The sequence below is a fragment of the Heptranchias perlo genome, unplaced genomic scaffold (assembly GCF_035084215.1).
Source record: "Heptranchias perlo isolate sHepPer1 unplaced genomic scaffold, sHepPer1.hap1 HAP1_SCAFFOLD_1407, whole genome shotgun sequence".
NCBI lineage: Eukaryota > Metazoa > Chordata > Chondrichthyes > Hexanchiformes > Hexanchidae > Heptranchias > Heptranchias perlo.
The window spans coordinates 24252-39352 of NW_027138654.1; the positions used below are offsets into that span (position 1 = coordinate 24252).

The following is a 15101-nucleotide window of genomic DNA, read 5'->3' on the forward strand; positions in this document are numbered from 1 at the left end:
GATGTTGAGGTGCTGAAGATGGCAAGGCATGTTAACAGCATTTGCTATTGTGAGTGCTGAATGTTAAAGTTCTATCACCAGCCGTTTGTCAGGTGGCAGTCTCGGCGTCCCCGACGGACAGGCACTCGAGGGTGCGGCTCACTTCAAGAGCCTCCTGCTCCGTGTCCGTGAGGACGACCTGATGTTGTATCCCCGCCTCCGGTCTTCGCCCTCTCCCGTGCATTCTGGGCTCTCTTCTCCTATAAGGGGAGAAAGTAGAGAGCGTGAGTGAGGGATGGTGACGTGGCCAACCGCTGAATGCATTGGTTTGGGTGAGGCTGACGGTGAAAGAGATGCATCAGGGGGTGAGTATGAGACAGAGCCATGAGATTGTATGAGGATTAGGTTGAGTGGTAGTGGTGGGATGAGTACTGGGGAGGTGAGTAAGTGCAGGTAAGTTGAGGATGAGGTTTGAGTGGGTATGAGGAGTGATGTAATAGAGTAGTGTTGGCAGTGCAGAAGGAGTTGTGGGGTGGGGGCGGTGATGTGGATGACGGAGTGTAGGAGAATGAGTAAGTGCACTCACTTTGGTTGACCTAGTTAGGTCAATGAAGCGCTTCCTGCACTGGATCCAGGTGCGGGAGACGTTGCTGCTGCTGCTGACCTCCTCTGCCACCTCGAGACAGGCCACTTCCTCCCGTCCGCCGGGTATAAAATATCCCTCCTGCTCCTCACCCCATCCAGTAAGACCTGGAGTGAGGCATCAATAAATCTGGGAGCAGCCTTTCCCCTGGGCTGCTCCATTCTATAATTTTGGTTCTTTGCTGCAGGAGCAGCATTGGAGGACTGCCCCTTTAAATAGGGCTCCTCCAGCTGACAGCCTGTGATGCGGATGCGCAGTCCGCCCGCTGCACAGGTTTCTGACTGGAAACCCGGAAGTCACGTTAAGTGGCTTCAATTTACCTGCGATCGCGTGGGAAACGGACGGATTTCACTGGGCGGGTTACCCACGCGCCCAGTCGCCCCCCACCCCCGCTGCCATCCCGCCTCCCTGGTAATATCGGGGCCCAAGTGTGGAAAGTTCGGCCAAACAGCTGTTTTTATTTTCTGCAGACTCTGCCCTTGTGACACCAGACCGAGATTGAATGAGAACGAACCGCACCCTACGTGTGGCAAGCAACTACACATAATTAGAATCAAAAACTCCAAAATTTTGCTGTGCAGTATATCAGGCCAGAGTTTCAATGAGTGTGGGTCTAATTCCTTCATTCTCTATTTAAAATCGGAGTGAATATTGACACCACTATGTCAGCCAATGAGTTGGAGGCGGGGGCAGAACTTGTGGTTTTAATTTACAGAGTTTCCTAACTCATGACCGAAACTCCAGCAAAGTCTCCCGATAAAAGCAGGATTATTTCTCCGGCAAATTGCAGTGGGTGGAGGATAGTTACATAATACAAACAATGTGCGTAAAATCAATCCCAGTCGCTGACAGCAGTGCGGTTGGTCTCCAGGCCTGATTGACTGGGGAATTACCCAATCATCTCCATTCTGGCCGGGACTTGTGGTGTCACTCTACGCAGCTAGCTCCTGTTCGCTATTCCATGATTCCTGCTGAAAGTGTGCGATGAAAGGTCACGACGCCCAAGAAACTAGGAGGGACGGGGAGAAGATGGATTGTGACTTTTCCTTTCAGTTGCATCTTGGAATTACAACAACATTGTGCATTTATACAGCACCTTTAACATAGTGAAATGTCCCAAGGTGCTTCACAAGAGCGAATATCATACAAAATTTGACTCTAAGCCACATACGGAGACATCAAGAGAGGTGACCAAAAGCTCGGACAAAGAGAGAGGTTTTAAGGAACGTCTTTACATAGAATTTTACATCGCAGAAACAGGCCATTCGGCCCAACAGGTCCATGCTGGTGTTTATGCTCCACACGAGCCAGCCCCGACCCTACTACACGGACTGCAGCGGTTCAAGAAGGCGGCTCACCACCACCTTCTCAAGGGCAATTAGGGATGGGCAATAAATGCCGGCCTCGCCAGCGACGCCCACATCCCATGAACGAATAAAAAAAAATCTCACCCTATCAACGCATCCTTCTATTCCTTTCTCCCTCATGTGTTTATCCAGCTTCCCCTTAAACGCATCTACGTTATTCGCCTCAACCACTCCATGTGGCAGCGTGTTCCACATTCTCACCACTCTCTGGGTAAAGCAGGAGAGAGAGGGGGGGAGAGGTTCGTGGAGGGAATTCCAGAGCTTAGGGCCTCGGCAGCTGAAGGCACGGCCGCCAATGGTGGGGTGAAGGAAGCGGAGGATGCACAAGAGACCTGAATTGGAGGAGCGCAGAGCCAGCAGTCAGTCAACTTACAAAAACAAGCACGAGCCATAAAAGGCGATAGATTTCCTGCCCACTCGAAATCAATGGATGGAAAATGGAGCTGTGCTTCTCTGAGTCAGGAAGGCTGCGGGTCTCCAGTTCCTGTCCAAGCGAGCTCGGCAGCCTGCTGCTCTCGTATTTTAGATCCATGATCTGTGAGGCCTCTTCTGATTCCTCGCCTTAGAAGTATCGATTTCTGTAGGCATGCTCTGAAACAAGACATGGGTCAACGGATGTACTTGGAAATCCAGGCTGTCGGGATCAGTACGCTCCTTTTGTGACTCTTCTTCTCTGCGTGATCTGATTTTTAAAAAAACAGGCCTGAGAACAATTCCTCATCTCCAGTGCCATTGCTTCTTATGTGAGAGAAAGAAATGTGGCACCTTTCATGACCTCCAGACGTCCCAAAGCACTTTACAGCCAATGAAGTACTTTTCAGGTGTAGTCACTGTTGTAATGTAGGAGACACAGCAGCCAATTTGCGCACAGCAAGATCCCACAAACAGCAATGTGATAATGACCGGATAATCTGTTTTGGTGATGTTGGTTGAGGGATAAATATTGGCCCAGACTCCAGGAGAACTCCCCTGCTCTTCTTCTAAATAGTGGCCGTGGGATCTTTCACATCCACCTGAGAGGGTAGATGGAGCCTCGATTTAAGGTCCCATCTGAAAGACAGCGCCCTCCTACAGTGCACCACTCCCTCAGTGCTGCACTGGGAGCGTTCGCCTGGATTTTGTGCTCGAGTCTCTGGAGTGGGGCTCGAACCCACGATCGTCTGACTCAGAGGTGAGAGTGCTCCCCACTGAGACACGGCTGACAACTTAATTTGATTGGTTTCCAAAATCCCTGTAAGTGTACAAGGTGGTAATCCAGTTTCCACTTTGCAGTGTTCCCGTGCCCCTCTTGTAACTGAAGCAGGGTCGGTTCCAGCAGAGGGACCCTGCTGGGAACCAGCACGAGGTACCACTGGACCCAGCCAGAGACGGACTGCGGATCGAGGGGTAGAGAAAGAATGTGGAAATACTTTGGTCTCAGATCACTGGCATCCCCACTCCCACCTCAACCCTTCCTGATCACTATCCAGTCAGCCCCTCCTAGAATGTAGGAACAGTGAACCATTCAGCCCCTCGAGCCTATTCCGCAAGTGTCACGGGTAAGGACAGGATACATGCGATGTCTTCCACAGTCGAATAGCTTGCTGACACGCACTGTCTTAAGATCGAACATGAAGAATGGAAAAATGGAAGGTGTAGCAAAGTCTGTGGAACCTGTACCCCCAACATGGTGTCAGCACTTTCAAGGGAGATGGAAGGGGGCAGAATGATAACAAATAAAAGATGTTGGGGTTTCAGTAAACTATCTTGGTTGAATATGTTAATGTACAGTCAGATTTGTTATATTAATGCCGGTTAACCTGGAGACTGGTTTCCTGTTTTGTTCCCGTGAATTAAATATTCAAATATTATGCTGTGAAATTGTTTTCCTGCTTTCTCCAGTTACAGTTCTGTGCTTTCAGCTGCCAGTTCCACCCCGTTACAGGGTCATTTAACGCGGGGTGTAATTCTGCTCTGGGTGGGGTATTTCAGATCGATTCAGGGATCTTGCCTCCTAGTGTACAGTGATGTGGAACTCACCTTCCCGTGACTCGTGAGGTTTCTGCCGTGGCTCAGTGGGCAGCACTCTCGCCTCTGAGTCAGAAGGTTGTGGGTTCGAGTCCCACTGCAGAGGCTTGAACACATAATCCAGTACTGAGGGAGTGCTGCACAGTCGCAGGTGCCGTCTTTTGGATGAGACGTTAAACCGAGGCCCCGTCTGCCCTCTCGGGTGGACGTAAAAGATCCCACAGCCAGTATCCGAAGAAGAGCAGGGGGAGTTCTCCCTAAAGCAGAAGACAGTGAGGGAAGGTGTAGAATAACTAAGTCTGTGTTTGTAAAAATAAATGATGTGGCGAGGCCGACATTTATTGCCCATCCCTAATTGCCCTTGAGAAGGTGGTGGTGAGCCGCCTTCTTGAACTGCTGCAGTCCGTGTGGTGACGGTTCTCCCACAGTGCTGTTAGGAAGGGAGTTCCAGGATTTTGACCCAGCGACAATGAAGGAACGGCGATATATTTCCAAGTCGGGATGGTGTGTGACTTGGAGGGGAACGTGCAGGTGGTGTTGTTCCCATGTGTCTGCTGCCCTTGTCCTTCTCGGTGGTGGAGGTCGCGGGTTTGGGAGGTGCTGTCGAAGAAGCCTTGGCGAGTTGCTGCAGTGCATCCTGTGGATGGTACACACTGCAGCCACTGTGCGCCGGTGGTGAAGGGATTGAATGTTTAGGGTGGTGGATGGGGTGCCAATCAAGCGGGCTGCTTTGTCCTGGATGGTGTCGAGCTTCTTGAGTGTTGTTGGAGCTGCACTCATCCAGGCAAGTGGAGAGTATTCCATCACACTCCTGACTTTTGCCTTATAGATGGTGGAAAGGCTTTGGGGAGTCAGGAGGTGAGTCACTCGCCACAGAATACCCAGCCTCTGACCTGCTCTTGTAGCCACAGTATTCATATGGCTAGTCCAGTTAAGTTTCTGGTCAATGGTGACCCCCAGGATGTTGATGGTGGGGGATTCAGCGATGGTAATGCCATTGAATGTAATGGGGAGGTGGTTAGACTCTCTCTTGTTGGAGATGGTCATTGCCTGGTACTTGTCTGGCACGAATGTTACTTGCCACTTATCAGCCCAAGCCTGGATGTTGTCCAGGTCTTGCTGCATGTGGGCACGGACTGCTTCATTATCTGAGGGGTTGCGAATGGAACTGAACACTGTGCAATCATCAGCGAACATCCCCATTTCTGACCTTATGATGGAGGGAAGGTCATTGATGAAGCAGCTGAAGATGGTTGGGCCTAGGATACTGCCTTGAGGAACTCCTGCAGCAATGTCCTCGGGCTGAGATGATTGGCCTCCAACAACCACTACCATCTTCCTTTGTGCTAGGTATGACTCCAGCCACTGGAGGGTTTTCCCCCTGATTTCCATTGACTTCAATTTTACTGTGGCTCCTTGGTGCCACACTCGGTCAAATGCTGCCTTGATGTCAAGGGCAGTCACTCTCACCTCACCTCTGGAATTCAGCTCTTTTGTCCATGTTTGGACCAAGGCTGTAATGAGGTCTGGAGCCGAGTGGTCCTGGCGGAACCCAAACTGAGCATCGGTGAGCAGGTTATTAGTGAGTAAGTGCCGCTTGACAGCACTGTCGACGACACCTTCCATCACTTTGCTGATGATTGAGAGTAGACTGATGGGGCGGTAATTGGCCGGATTGGATTTGTCCTGCTTTTTGTGGACAGGACATACCTGGGCAATTTTCCACATTGTCGGGTAGATGCCAGTGTTGTAGCTGTACTGGAACAGCTTGGCTAGAGGCGCAGCTAGTTCTTGAGCACAAGTCTTCAGCACTACAGCTGGGATGTTGTCGGGGCCCATAGCCTTTGCTGTATCCAGTGCACTCAACCGTTTCTTGATATCACGTGGAGTGAATCGAATTGGCTGAAGACTGGCTTCTGTGATGGTGGGGATATCGGGAGGAGGCCGAGATGGATCATCCACTCGGCACTTCTGGCTGAAGATGGTTGCAAACGCTTCAGCCTTGTCTTTTGCACTCACGTGCCGGACTCCGCCATCATTGAGGATGGGGATTTTGTAAATTCAGTGCTGCAATCACACCGGAGGGGAGGGGAGGGGGAGATTACTGAGCATCGCTACATCAAGGGCCTCGATCAGTTTATAAAACTTGTCGTCCGGCTCAAAAAACCAACACAAACAGTAAGCAGCGACCTGTGCTTGTATGTCACAGCTCCCAATAAACTGTACCATCTGTCAACTCGAGGTGAAAAAGTTAAAGGATTGAATAAACACTGCAAATAAATGACTAGTAATCTCGAGTGTTTACAAACGGGGAGCTCAGAGTAGCACTGACCCGAGACTTATCATAGAATCAAACAGCACAGAAGGCGGCCATTCGGCCCATCCTGCCAATGCCGGCTCTTTGAAAGAGCTTCCCAATTTGTTCCCACTCCCCCTGCCCTTTCCCCGTAGCCCTACAAATTGTTCCCCCTTCAAGTATTTATCCAATTCCCTTTTGAAAGTTGTTATTGAATCTGCTTCCACCGCCCTTTCAGGCAGCGCATTCCAGATCATAATAACTCGCTGCGTTAAAAAAAAAATTCTCCTCATCTCCACTCTGGTCCTTTTTGCCAATCACCTTAAATCTGTGTCCTCTGGTTCCCGACCCTCCTGCCACTGGAAACAGTTTCTCCCTTTTTTTTGCTCTAAGAGCTGGAAAACTTTAACTTGCTATTACATTATTAAATTAATAACTTAAACTAGATAAACTAATTAGTTAATAAAACTAAAAATAAACAAGTCAATAAAAATTTTAACTAATTAAATAAATAAAACAAGTTTAGATCGGGATGGCAGGGCAGGTAGTGTCTCGTAACTGCAGCATGTCGGAGTCTGTGGAGACCAGCGAGATCCTGAGCAACCACATCTGCAGTAAGTGTCTGCAGCTCGAGGAACTTCAGCTCAGAGTTGTCGAGCTGGAGTCCAAGCTGCAGACATTGCGATGCATCTGGGAGGGGGAGAGTTAACTGGACACTTTGATCCAGGAGGCAGTCACACCCCTTAGGTTAGGTAGTGGTTTAGACTTGGTCAGTGGTCAGGGACAGGAGGATGTGACTGCGAGTCAGGCAGGTATGGGGACTCAGGATGCGGTGATGGAGGAGCCTCAGCCTTTGCCCTTGACCCGTACTTGCTACCTGTGTGGATGAGAACGAGGGCTGTAGGGAGAATGGGCAATTTGACCACGGCAGTGTGGTACAGGAGGCCATTTAAGTGAAGGGAGTAAAAAGGAATGTGGTAGTGTTAGGGGATAGTCTAGACAGGGGGATAGATATTGTTCTCTGCAGCTGTGACTGAGAGTCCCGAAGGCTGTGTTGCCTGCCCGGTGCCAGGGTTAAGGACATCTCCTTGTAGCTGGAAAAGAACTTGGAGCATGAGGGAGAGGATCCAGTTGACATGGTCCATGTAGGAACCAACGACATAGGTAGAACTGAGAATGAGGTTCTGCTGAGAGAGTTTGAGGAGTTAGGGTCTAAATTAATAAGCAGAACCTCAAAAGTACTAATCTCTGGATTACTACCTGAGCCACGTGCAAATCGGCAAAGGGACAAACAGATCAGAGAGTTAAATGCGTGGCTCAAAGAGTGGTGTGGGAGACAGGGGTTTCGATTCATGGGGCACTGGCACCAGTACTGGGGAAAGAGGGAGCTGTTCCGATGGGACGGGCTCCACTTAAACCGGGCTGGGACCAGTGTCCTGGTGAATCGAATAACTAGGGCTGTAGATAGGGCTTTAACCTAAAAAAAAAGGGGGTTGGGGGGGAGGGTTCAGGTGAGGGGAAATTTAGAAATCTAAAGAGAGAAGTCAACTCATTAGAGCAGAGTAGTGATTCAGGTAAAGATAAGCAGAGTGTGGCAGGAACATAAGAACATAAGAACATAAGAAATTGGAGCAGGAGTAGGCCAATCGGCCCCTCGAGCCTGCTCCGCCATTCAATAAGATCATGGCTGATCTTTTTTTTTTTAACTTTCAAATCTGTTTTGTGACGCTTAGTTCCTGCTTTTTCCTTTTTTAACACTTTACCTATTACTCCATACCTTCTGTCCCTTCCTGTTACGCTTTCCTCTCTCTCCCTGCTCAGTTTCCCAACCCCCTGCCACTTCAGTTTAAACCCTCCCCAACAGCACTAGCAAACACTCCTCCTAGGACAGCGGTCCCGGCCCTGCCCAGGTGCAGACCGTCCGGTTTGTACTGGTCCCACCTCCCCCAGAACCGTTTCCAGTGTCCCAGGAATTTGAATCCCTCCCCCTTGCACCATTCCTCTAGCCACGTATTCATTTGAAATATCCTCCTATTTCTACTCTGACTAGCCCGTGGCACTGGCAGCAATCCTGAGATTACTACCTTTGAGGTCCTATTTTTTAATTTACCTCCTAACTCCCTATATTCTGCTTTTAGGACCTCATCCCCTTTTTTAACTATATTGTTGGTGCCTATGTGCACCACGACAGCTGGCTGTTCGCCCTCCCCCTCCAAAATGTTCTGTAGCCGCTCCGAGACGTCCTTGATCCTTGCACCAGGGAGGCAACACACCATCCTGGAGTCTCGGTTGCGGCCGCAGAAACGCCTGTCTATTCCCCTTACAATTGAGTCCCCTATCACTATAGCTCTTTCACTCTTTTTCCTCCCAGCCTGTGCAGCAGAGCTACCCGTGGTGCCAGGAAGTTGGCTGCTGCTGCCTTCCCCTGATAAGTCATCCCCCACAACAGCATCCAAAGTGGCATATCTGTTTGAGAGGGGGATGGCCACAGGGGACCCCTGCACTACCTGCCTGCACCTCTTACTCTTCCTGGTGGTCACCCATTCACTTCCTGCCTGTATACCCTTTACCTGCGGTGTGACCAACTCGCTAAACGTGCTATCCACGAGTTTCTCTGCATCGCGGATGCTCCACAGTGAGTCCACCCGCAGCTCCAGCTCCGAGATACGATCGGTCAGTAGCTGCAGGTGGACACACTTCCCGCACACATGGTCGGCAGGGACACTGGTAGTGTCCATGACTTCCCACATCTTGCAGGAGGAGCATATCACGAGTGCGAGGTCTGCTGCCATGACTTGCCTTAGCTGAGTTACCCCTTTTAAATTACGTTGAAATTAGAAAATGTTAACTATACTAGGGACCTAGGTTCACTAAAAAAAAACACCACCTGCTATAAAACCTGCAGATCTTCCCTTTCTTATTACTTTACTTACAGTAAAATGGTAGAAATACTCACCTGAACCTACTCACCAATCAGCTGCCTCCCCTGTGCCGCGTCACTTTCTGACTGGTGACGTCACCTCGAACTCTGCCGCTGGTCTCAGAGTCTCGCTCTCAGAGTAAGCTCTGGTCTCGCTCTCTCCGCGCTGTTTATATCCCCGCTCTGGTCTCGCTCTCTCCCCCCGCTCACCGACTGAACTCCCGCTCTCTCCGCGCTGTTTATATCTCCGCTCTGGTCTCGCTCTCTCCCCCCGCTCACCGACTGAACTCCCGCTCTCTCCGCGCTGTTTTTATCCCTGCTCTGGTCTCGCTCTCTCCCACCGTTCACCGACTGGACTCTCGCTCTCTCCGCGCTGTTTTTATCCCCGCTTTGGTCTCGCTCTCTCCCGCCGCTCACCGACTGAACTCTCGCTCTCTCCGCGCTGTTTATATCTCCGCTCTGGTCTCACTCTCTCCCCACTCACCGACTGAACTCCCGCTCTCTCCGCGCTGTTTATATCCCCGCTCTGGTCTCACTCTCTCCCCACTCACCGACTGAACTCCCGCTCTCTCCGCGCTGTTTATATCCTCGCTCTGGTCTCGCTCTCTCTCCCCACTCACCGACTGAACTCTCGCTCTCTCCGCGCTGTTTTTATCCCCGCTCTGGTCTCGCTCTCTCCCACCGCTCACCGACTGAACTCTCGCTCTCTCCGCGCTGTTTTTATCCCCGCTCTGGTCTCGCTCTCTCCCGCCGCTCACCGACTGAACTCTCGCTCTCTCCGCGCTGTTTTTATCCCTGCTCTGGTCTCGCTCTCTGCCGCCGCTCACCGACTGGACTCTCGCTCTCTCCGCGCTGTTTTTATCCCTGCTCTGGTCTCGCTCTTTGCCGCCGCTCACCGACTGGACTCTCGCTCTCTCCGCGCTGTTTTTATCCCTGCTCTGGTCTCGCTCTTTGCCGCCGCTCACCGGACAGAGAGTTTAACGGTATCGCGAATAAGATCAATTCAGGGAAAAATGGTAAAAAGTTAAAATTAAAGGCTCTTTATCTGAATGCCCGAAACATTCGTGACAAGATCGATGAATTAGTTGCACAAATAGCGATAAATGGGTTTGATCTAAGAGCCATTACAGAGACATGGTTGCAAGGTGACCAAGGTTGGGAACTAAATATTCCAGGGTACTTGACGTTTCGAAAAGACAGACAAAATGAAAAAGGAGGGGGTGTAGCCCTGATAATAAAGGATGTCATAAGGACAGAGGAAGGATCTTGGCTCAGAAGATCAGGAAGTAGAATCAGTATGGGTGGAGATAAGAAATAACAAGAGGCAAAAAACACTGGTGGGAGTAGTTTATAGGCCCCCTATTGGTAGCTATACCGTTGGACAGAGTATTAATCAAGAAATAATAGGAGCTTGTAACAAAGGTAATGCAATAATTGTGGGGGACTTTAACCTTCATACAGACCGGGCAAATCAAATTGGCAAAAGTAGTTTGGAGGACAAGTTCATGGAATGCATTCGAGACAGTTTTCTAGAACAATACGTCATGGAACCAACCAGGGAACAGGCTATTTTAGATCTTGTGCAATGAGACAGGGTTAATTAATAACCTCATACTAAGGGATCCTCTGGGGAAGAGTGATCATACTATGATGATGAAGAATTTCTTCACTCAGAGGGTTGTGATTCTTTGGAATTCTCTGCCCCAGAGGGCTGTGGATGCTGAGTCGTTGAGTATATTCAAGGCTGAGATTGATAGATTTTTGGACTCTAGGGGAATCAAGGGATATGGGGATCGGGCGGGAAAGTGGAGTTGAGGTCGAAGATCAGCCATGATCAGATTGAATGACGGAACAGGCTCGAGGGGCTGTATGGCCTACTCCTGCTCCTATTTCTTATCTTCTATCAAAACCCCTTATAATTTTGAACACCTCTATTAAACCTCCCCTTAACCATCTCTGCTCTGAGGAGAACAATCCCAGCTCCTCCAGTCTCTCCACATAATTGAAGTCCCTCATCCCTGGTACCATTCTAGTAAATCTCCTCTGCACCCTCTCTAAGGCCTTGACATCCTTTCTAAAGTGTGGTGCCCAAAATTGGACACAATAGTCCAGCTGAGGTCTAACCAGGGATATACATAGAATTACATAGAATGTACAGCACAGAAACAGGCCATTCGGCCCAACAGATCCATGCTGGTGTTTATGCTCCACAGGAGCCTCCTCCCACTCTTCTTCATCTCACCCTATCAGCATATCCTTCTATTCCTTTCTCCCTCATGTGTTTATCGAGCTTCCCCTTAAATGTATCTGTGCTATTCACCTCAACTACTCCTTGCGGTAGTGAGTTCCACATTCTCACCACTCTCTGGGTAGAGAAGTTTCTCCTGAATTTCCTATTGGATTTATTGGTGACTATTTTATATTTATGGCCCCTGGTCTCCCCCACAAGTGGAAACATCTTCTCTATTTCTACCCTATCAAACCCTTTCATAATTTTAAAGACCTCTATCAGGTCACCTCTCAGCCTTTTCTTTTCTAGAGAAAAGAGTCCCAGCCCATTGAATCTTTCCTGACAGGCACAACAACAACAACAACAACAACAACAACAACTTGCATTTATACAGCACCTTTAACATAGTAAAACGTCCCAAGGCGCTTCACAGGAGTGATTACCAAACAAAATTTCGCATCGAGCCACATGAGATATTAGGACAGATGACCAAAAACTTAGTCAAAGAGGTAGGTTTTAAGGAGCATCTTAAAGGGGGAGGCAGAAGTAGAGAGGTGGTGAAGTTTAGGGAGGGAGTTCCAGAGCTTAGGTCCCAGGCAGCTGAAGGCACGGCCGCCAATGGCGGAGCGATTAAATTCGGGGATGCGCAAGAGGCCAGAATTGGAGGAGCGCAGAGATCTCGGAGGGTTGTAGGGCTGGAGGAGGTTACAGAGATAGGGAGGGTGCGAGGCCATGGATGTATAGCCTCTCAGTTCTGTAAATCTTTTTTGCACCTTCTCCAGTGCCTCTATATCCTTTTTATAATACGGGGACCACAACTGTACACAGTGCTCCAAGTGCGGTCTAACCCAAGGTTCAATACAAGTTTAACATAACTTCCCTATTTTTGAATTCCTGTTTGTAAAGGTTTAGCGTAACGTCCTTGCTACGTTGAGCCTAGGTTATTGCACGCAGGGTCAAGGACGCACATCTTAATTTCTCTTTTTTTTTTCCCTTTTCTCACTTTTAGGATTAAAATCCAGGCGGTGAACGGAATCGGCGCAGGCCCCTTCAGCCAAACGGTGAAAGCCAAGACACAACCCCTGCCCCCGGCTCCTCCGAGGCTGGAGTGTGCCGCCTCAGGCCCCCAGAGCCTTAAGCTGAAGTGGGGGGACAGCAGCAGTGCCAAAGTGCTAACCACCGACACGGAGACTGTCTACACGCTTCAGATGGAGGAAAGGAGCGGAAAGTAAGTTGCGACTTGAACGTGGGTGATTAAGGGATGATCTAATTGAGGTGCCCCTGGGGCCACTATTCATCCCTCAGCCAAAATCATTTGAAAAAGACAGATTATCTGGTCATTATCACGTTGTTGTTTACGGGATCTTGCTGTGCGCAAATCAGCTGCCACGTTTCCTACATTACAACAGTGACGACACCTCAAAAGTATTTCATTGGCCAGGATACCCCCCTAATATCTCCTTCTTTGCCATGGCATCAATTGCCCTCACACCTCGGCCACACCTCCTTGGGACTTTTCTTTTCATAAAATCATAGAAAGTTACAGCACAGAAGGAGGCCATTCGGCCCATCGCGTCCGTGCCGGCCGAAAAAGAGCTATCCAGCTTAATCCCACTTTCCAGCACTTGGTCCATAGCCCTGTAGGTTACGGCACTTCAGGTGCAGATCCAGGTACTTTTTAAATGAGTTGAGGGTTTCTGCCTCTCCCACCCTTTCAGGCAGTGAGTTCCAGACCGCACCACCCTCCGGGTGAAAACATTTCTCCTCAGCTCCCCTCTAATCCTCTTCCAATTACTGCTAATCTATGCCCCCTGGTCACTGACCCCTCTGCTTGGGGAAATAAGTCCTCCCTATCCACTCTATCTAGTCCCGTCATAATTTTATATACCTCAATTAAATCTCCCCTCACCTCCTTTGCTCCAAAGAAAACAACCTCAGCCTATCCAATCTTTTCTCATAGCTAAAATTCTCCAGTCCTGGCAACATCCTTGTAAATCTCTTCTGTACTCTCTCTAGTGCAATCACATCTTTCCTGTAATGTGGTGACCAGAACTGTACACAGTACTCAAGCCATGGCCTAATCAATGTTTTATACAGTTCTGCTCTTATATTCTGTGCCTCGGCTAATAAACATAAGTATCCCGTATGCCTTTTTAACCACCTTATCCACCTGTCCTGCTACCTTCAGGGATCTGTGGACATGCACTCCAAGGTCCCTTTGTCCCTCTACACCTCTCAGTATCCTCCCATTTATTGTGTACTCCCTTGCCTTGTTTGCCCTCCCCAAATGCATTCTCTGGATTGAATTCCATTTGCCACTTTTCTGCCCACCTGACCAGTCCATTGATATCTTCCTGCAGTCTACAGCTTTCCTCCTTGCTATCAACCACACGGCCAATTTTTGTATCATCTGCAAACTTCTAGATCAAGCCCCCTACATTCAAGTCCAAATCACTAATATATACCACAAAAAGCAAGGGACTTAGTACTGAGCCTTGTGGGACCCCACTGGAAACAGCCTTCCAGACACAAAAACACCCGTCAATCATTACCTTTTGCTTCCTGCCACTGAGCCAATTTTGGATCCAACTAGCCACTTTCCCTTGGATCCCATGGGCTTTTACTTTTTTGACCAGTCTGCCATTTGGGACCTTGTCAAAAGCCTTGCTAAAATCCATGTAGATTACATCAAACACACTACCCTCACCGACCCTCCTTGTTACCTGCTCAAAAAATTAAATCAAGTTAGTCAGACGCGACCTTCCCTTATCAAACTCATGCTGACTGTCCTTGATTAACCCGTGCCTTTCTAAATGACGATTTATGCTGTCCCTCAGAATGCATTCCAATAATTTGCCCACCACCGAGGTTAGACTGACTGGCCTGTAATTACTCGGTCTATCCCTTTCTCTTATTTAAACAACGGTACAACATTAGCAGTCCTCCAATCCTCCGACACCACGCCTATATCCAGGGAGGATTGGAAAATGATGGTCAGAGCCTCCGCTATTTCCTCCCTTGCTTCTCTTAACAGCCTGGGTTCCATTTCATCCGGACCTGGCGATTTATCTACTTTCAAAGATGCTAATCCCCTTAGTACTCCCTCTCTCACTATGTTTATCCCATCCAATATTTCACACTCCTCCTGCACTTTCTATACTTCTCTAGGCTTTCTGCAGTATTGAGCTCTCGGTGTCTGACATAATCTTCCCTTTTTTGCCTTATCTTACGCTGTATGCTCCTTGACATCCAGGGGGCTCTAGATTTGGCAGTCCCACCCTTTTTCTTTGTGGGAACATGTTTACTCTGCACCCCTTGAATCTCCCCCTTGAATGCCTCCCACTGCTCTGACACTGATTTACCTTCAAGTAGCTGTGTCCAGTCCACTTTTGCTAAATCACCTCTCAGCTTGGTAAAATTGGCCTTTCCCCAATTTAGAACTTTTACTCCTGGTCTATCTTTGTCCTTTTCCACAACTATGCTAAATCTAACTGATTTATGATCACTACCAGAAAAATGTTCTCCCACTGATACACCTGCCGCCTGCCCAGCTCCATTCCCTAAAACTAAGTCCAGAACTGCCCCCTCCCCCCCGCCTTGTTGGGCTTGCTACATACTGGCTAAAAAAGTTCTCCTGAATGCAATTTAAGAATCCTGCA

The 15101-nt window shown here is 49.1% G+C and overlaps 1 protein-coding gene across 1 annotated transcript in view; it reads left to right on the forward strand.

Annotated features, from left to right (window-relative positions):
* LOC137308848 (fibronectin type III domain-containing protein 3B-like) overlaps positions 1-12670 on the forward strand; it is a gene marked incomplete at both ends in the record, with an annotated part of 35851 nt that extends 23181 nt beyond the window's left edge. Inside the window, one exon of the mRNA XM_067977302.1 lies at positions 12452-12670. Coding sequence (XP_067833403.1) covers positions 12452-12670 — 219 coding nt within the window. The remainder of the gene's footprint in view (positions 1-12451) is intronic.
* Between the last annotated feature and the right edge of the window lie 2431 nt (positions 12671-15101).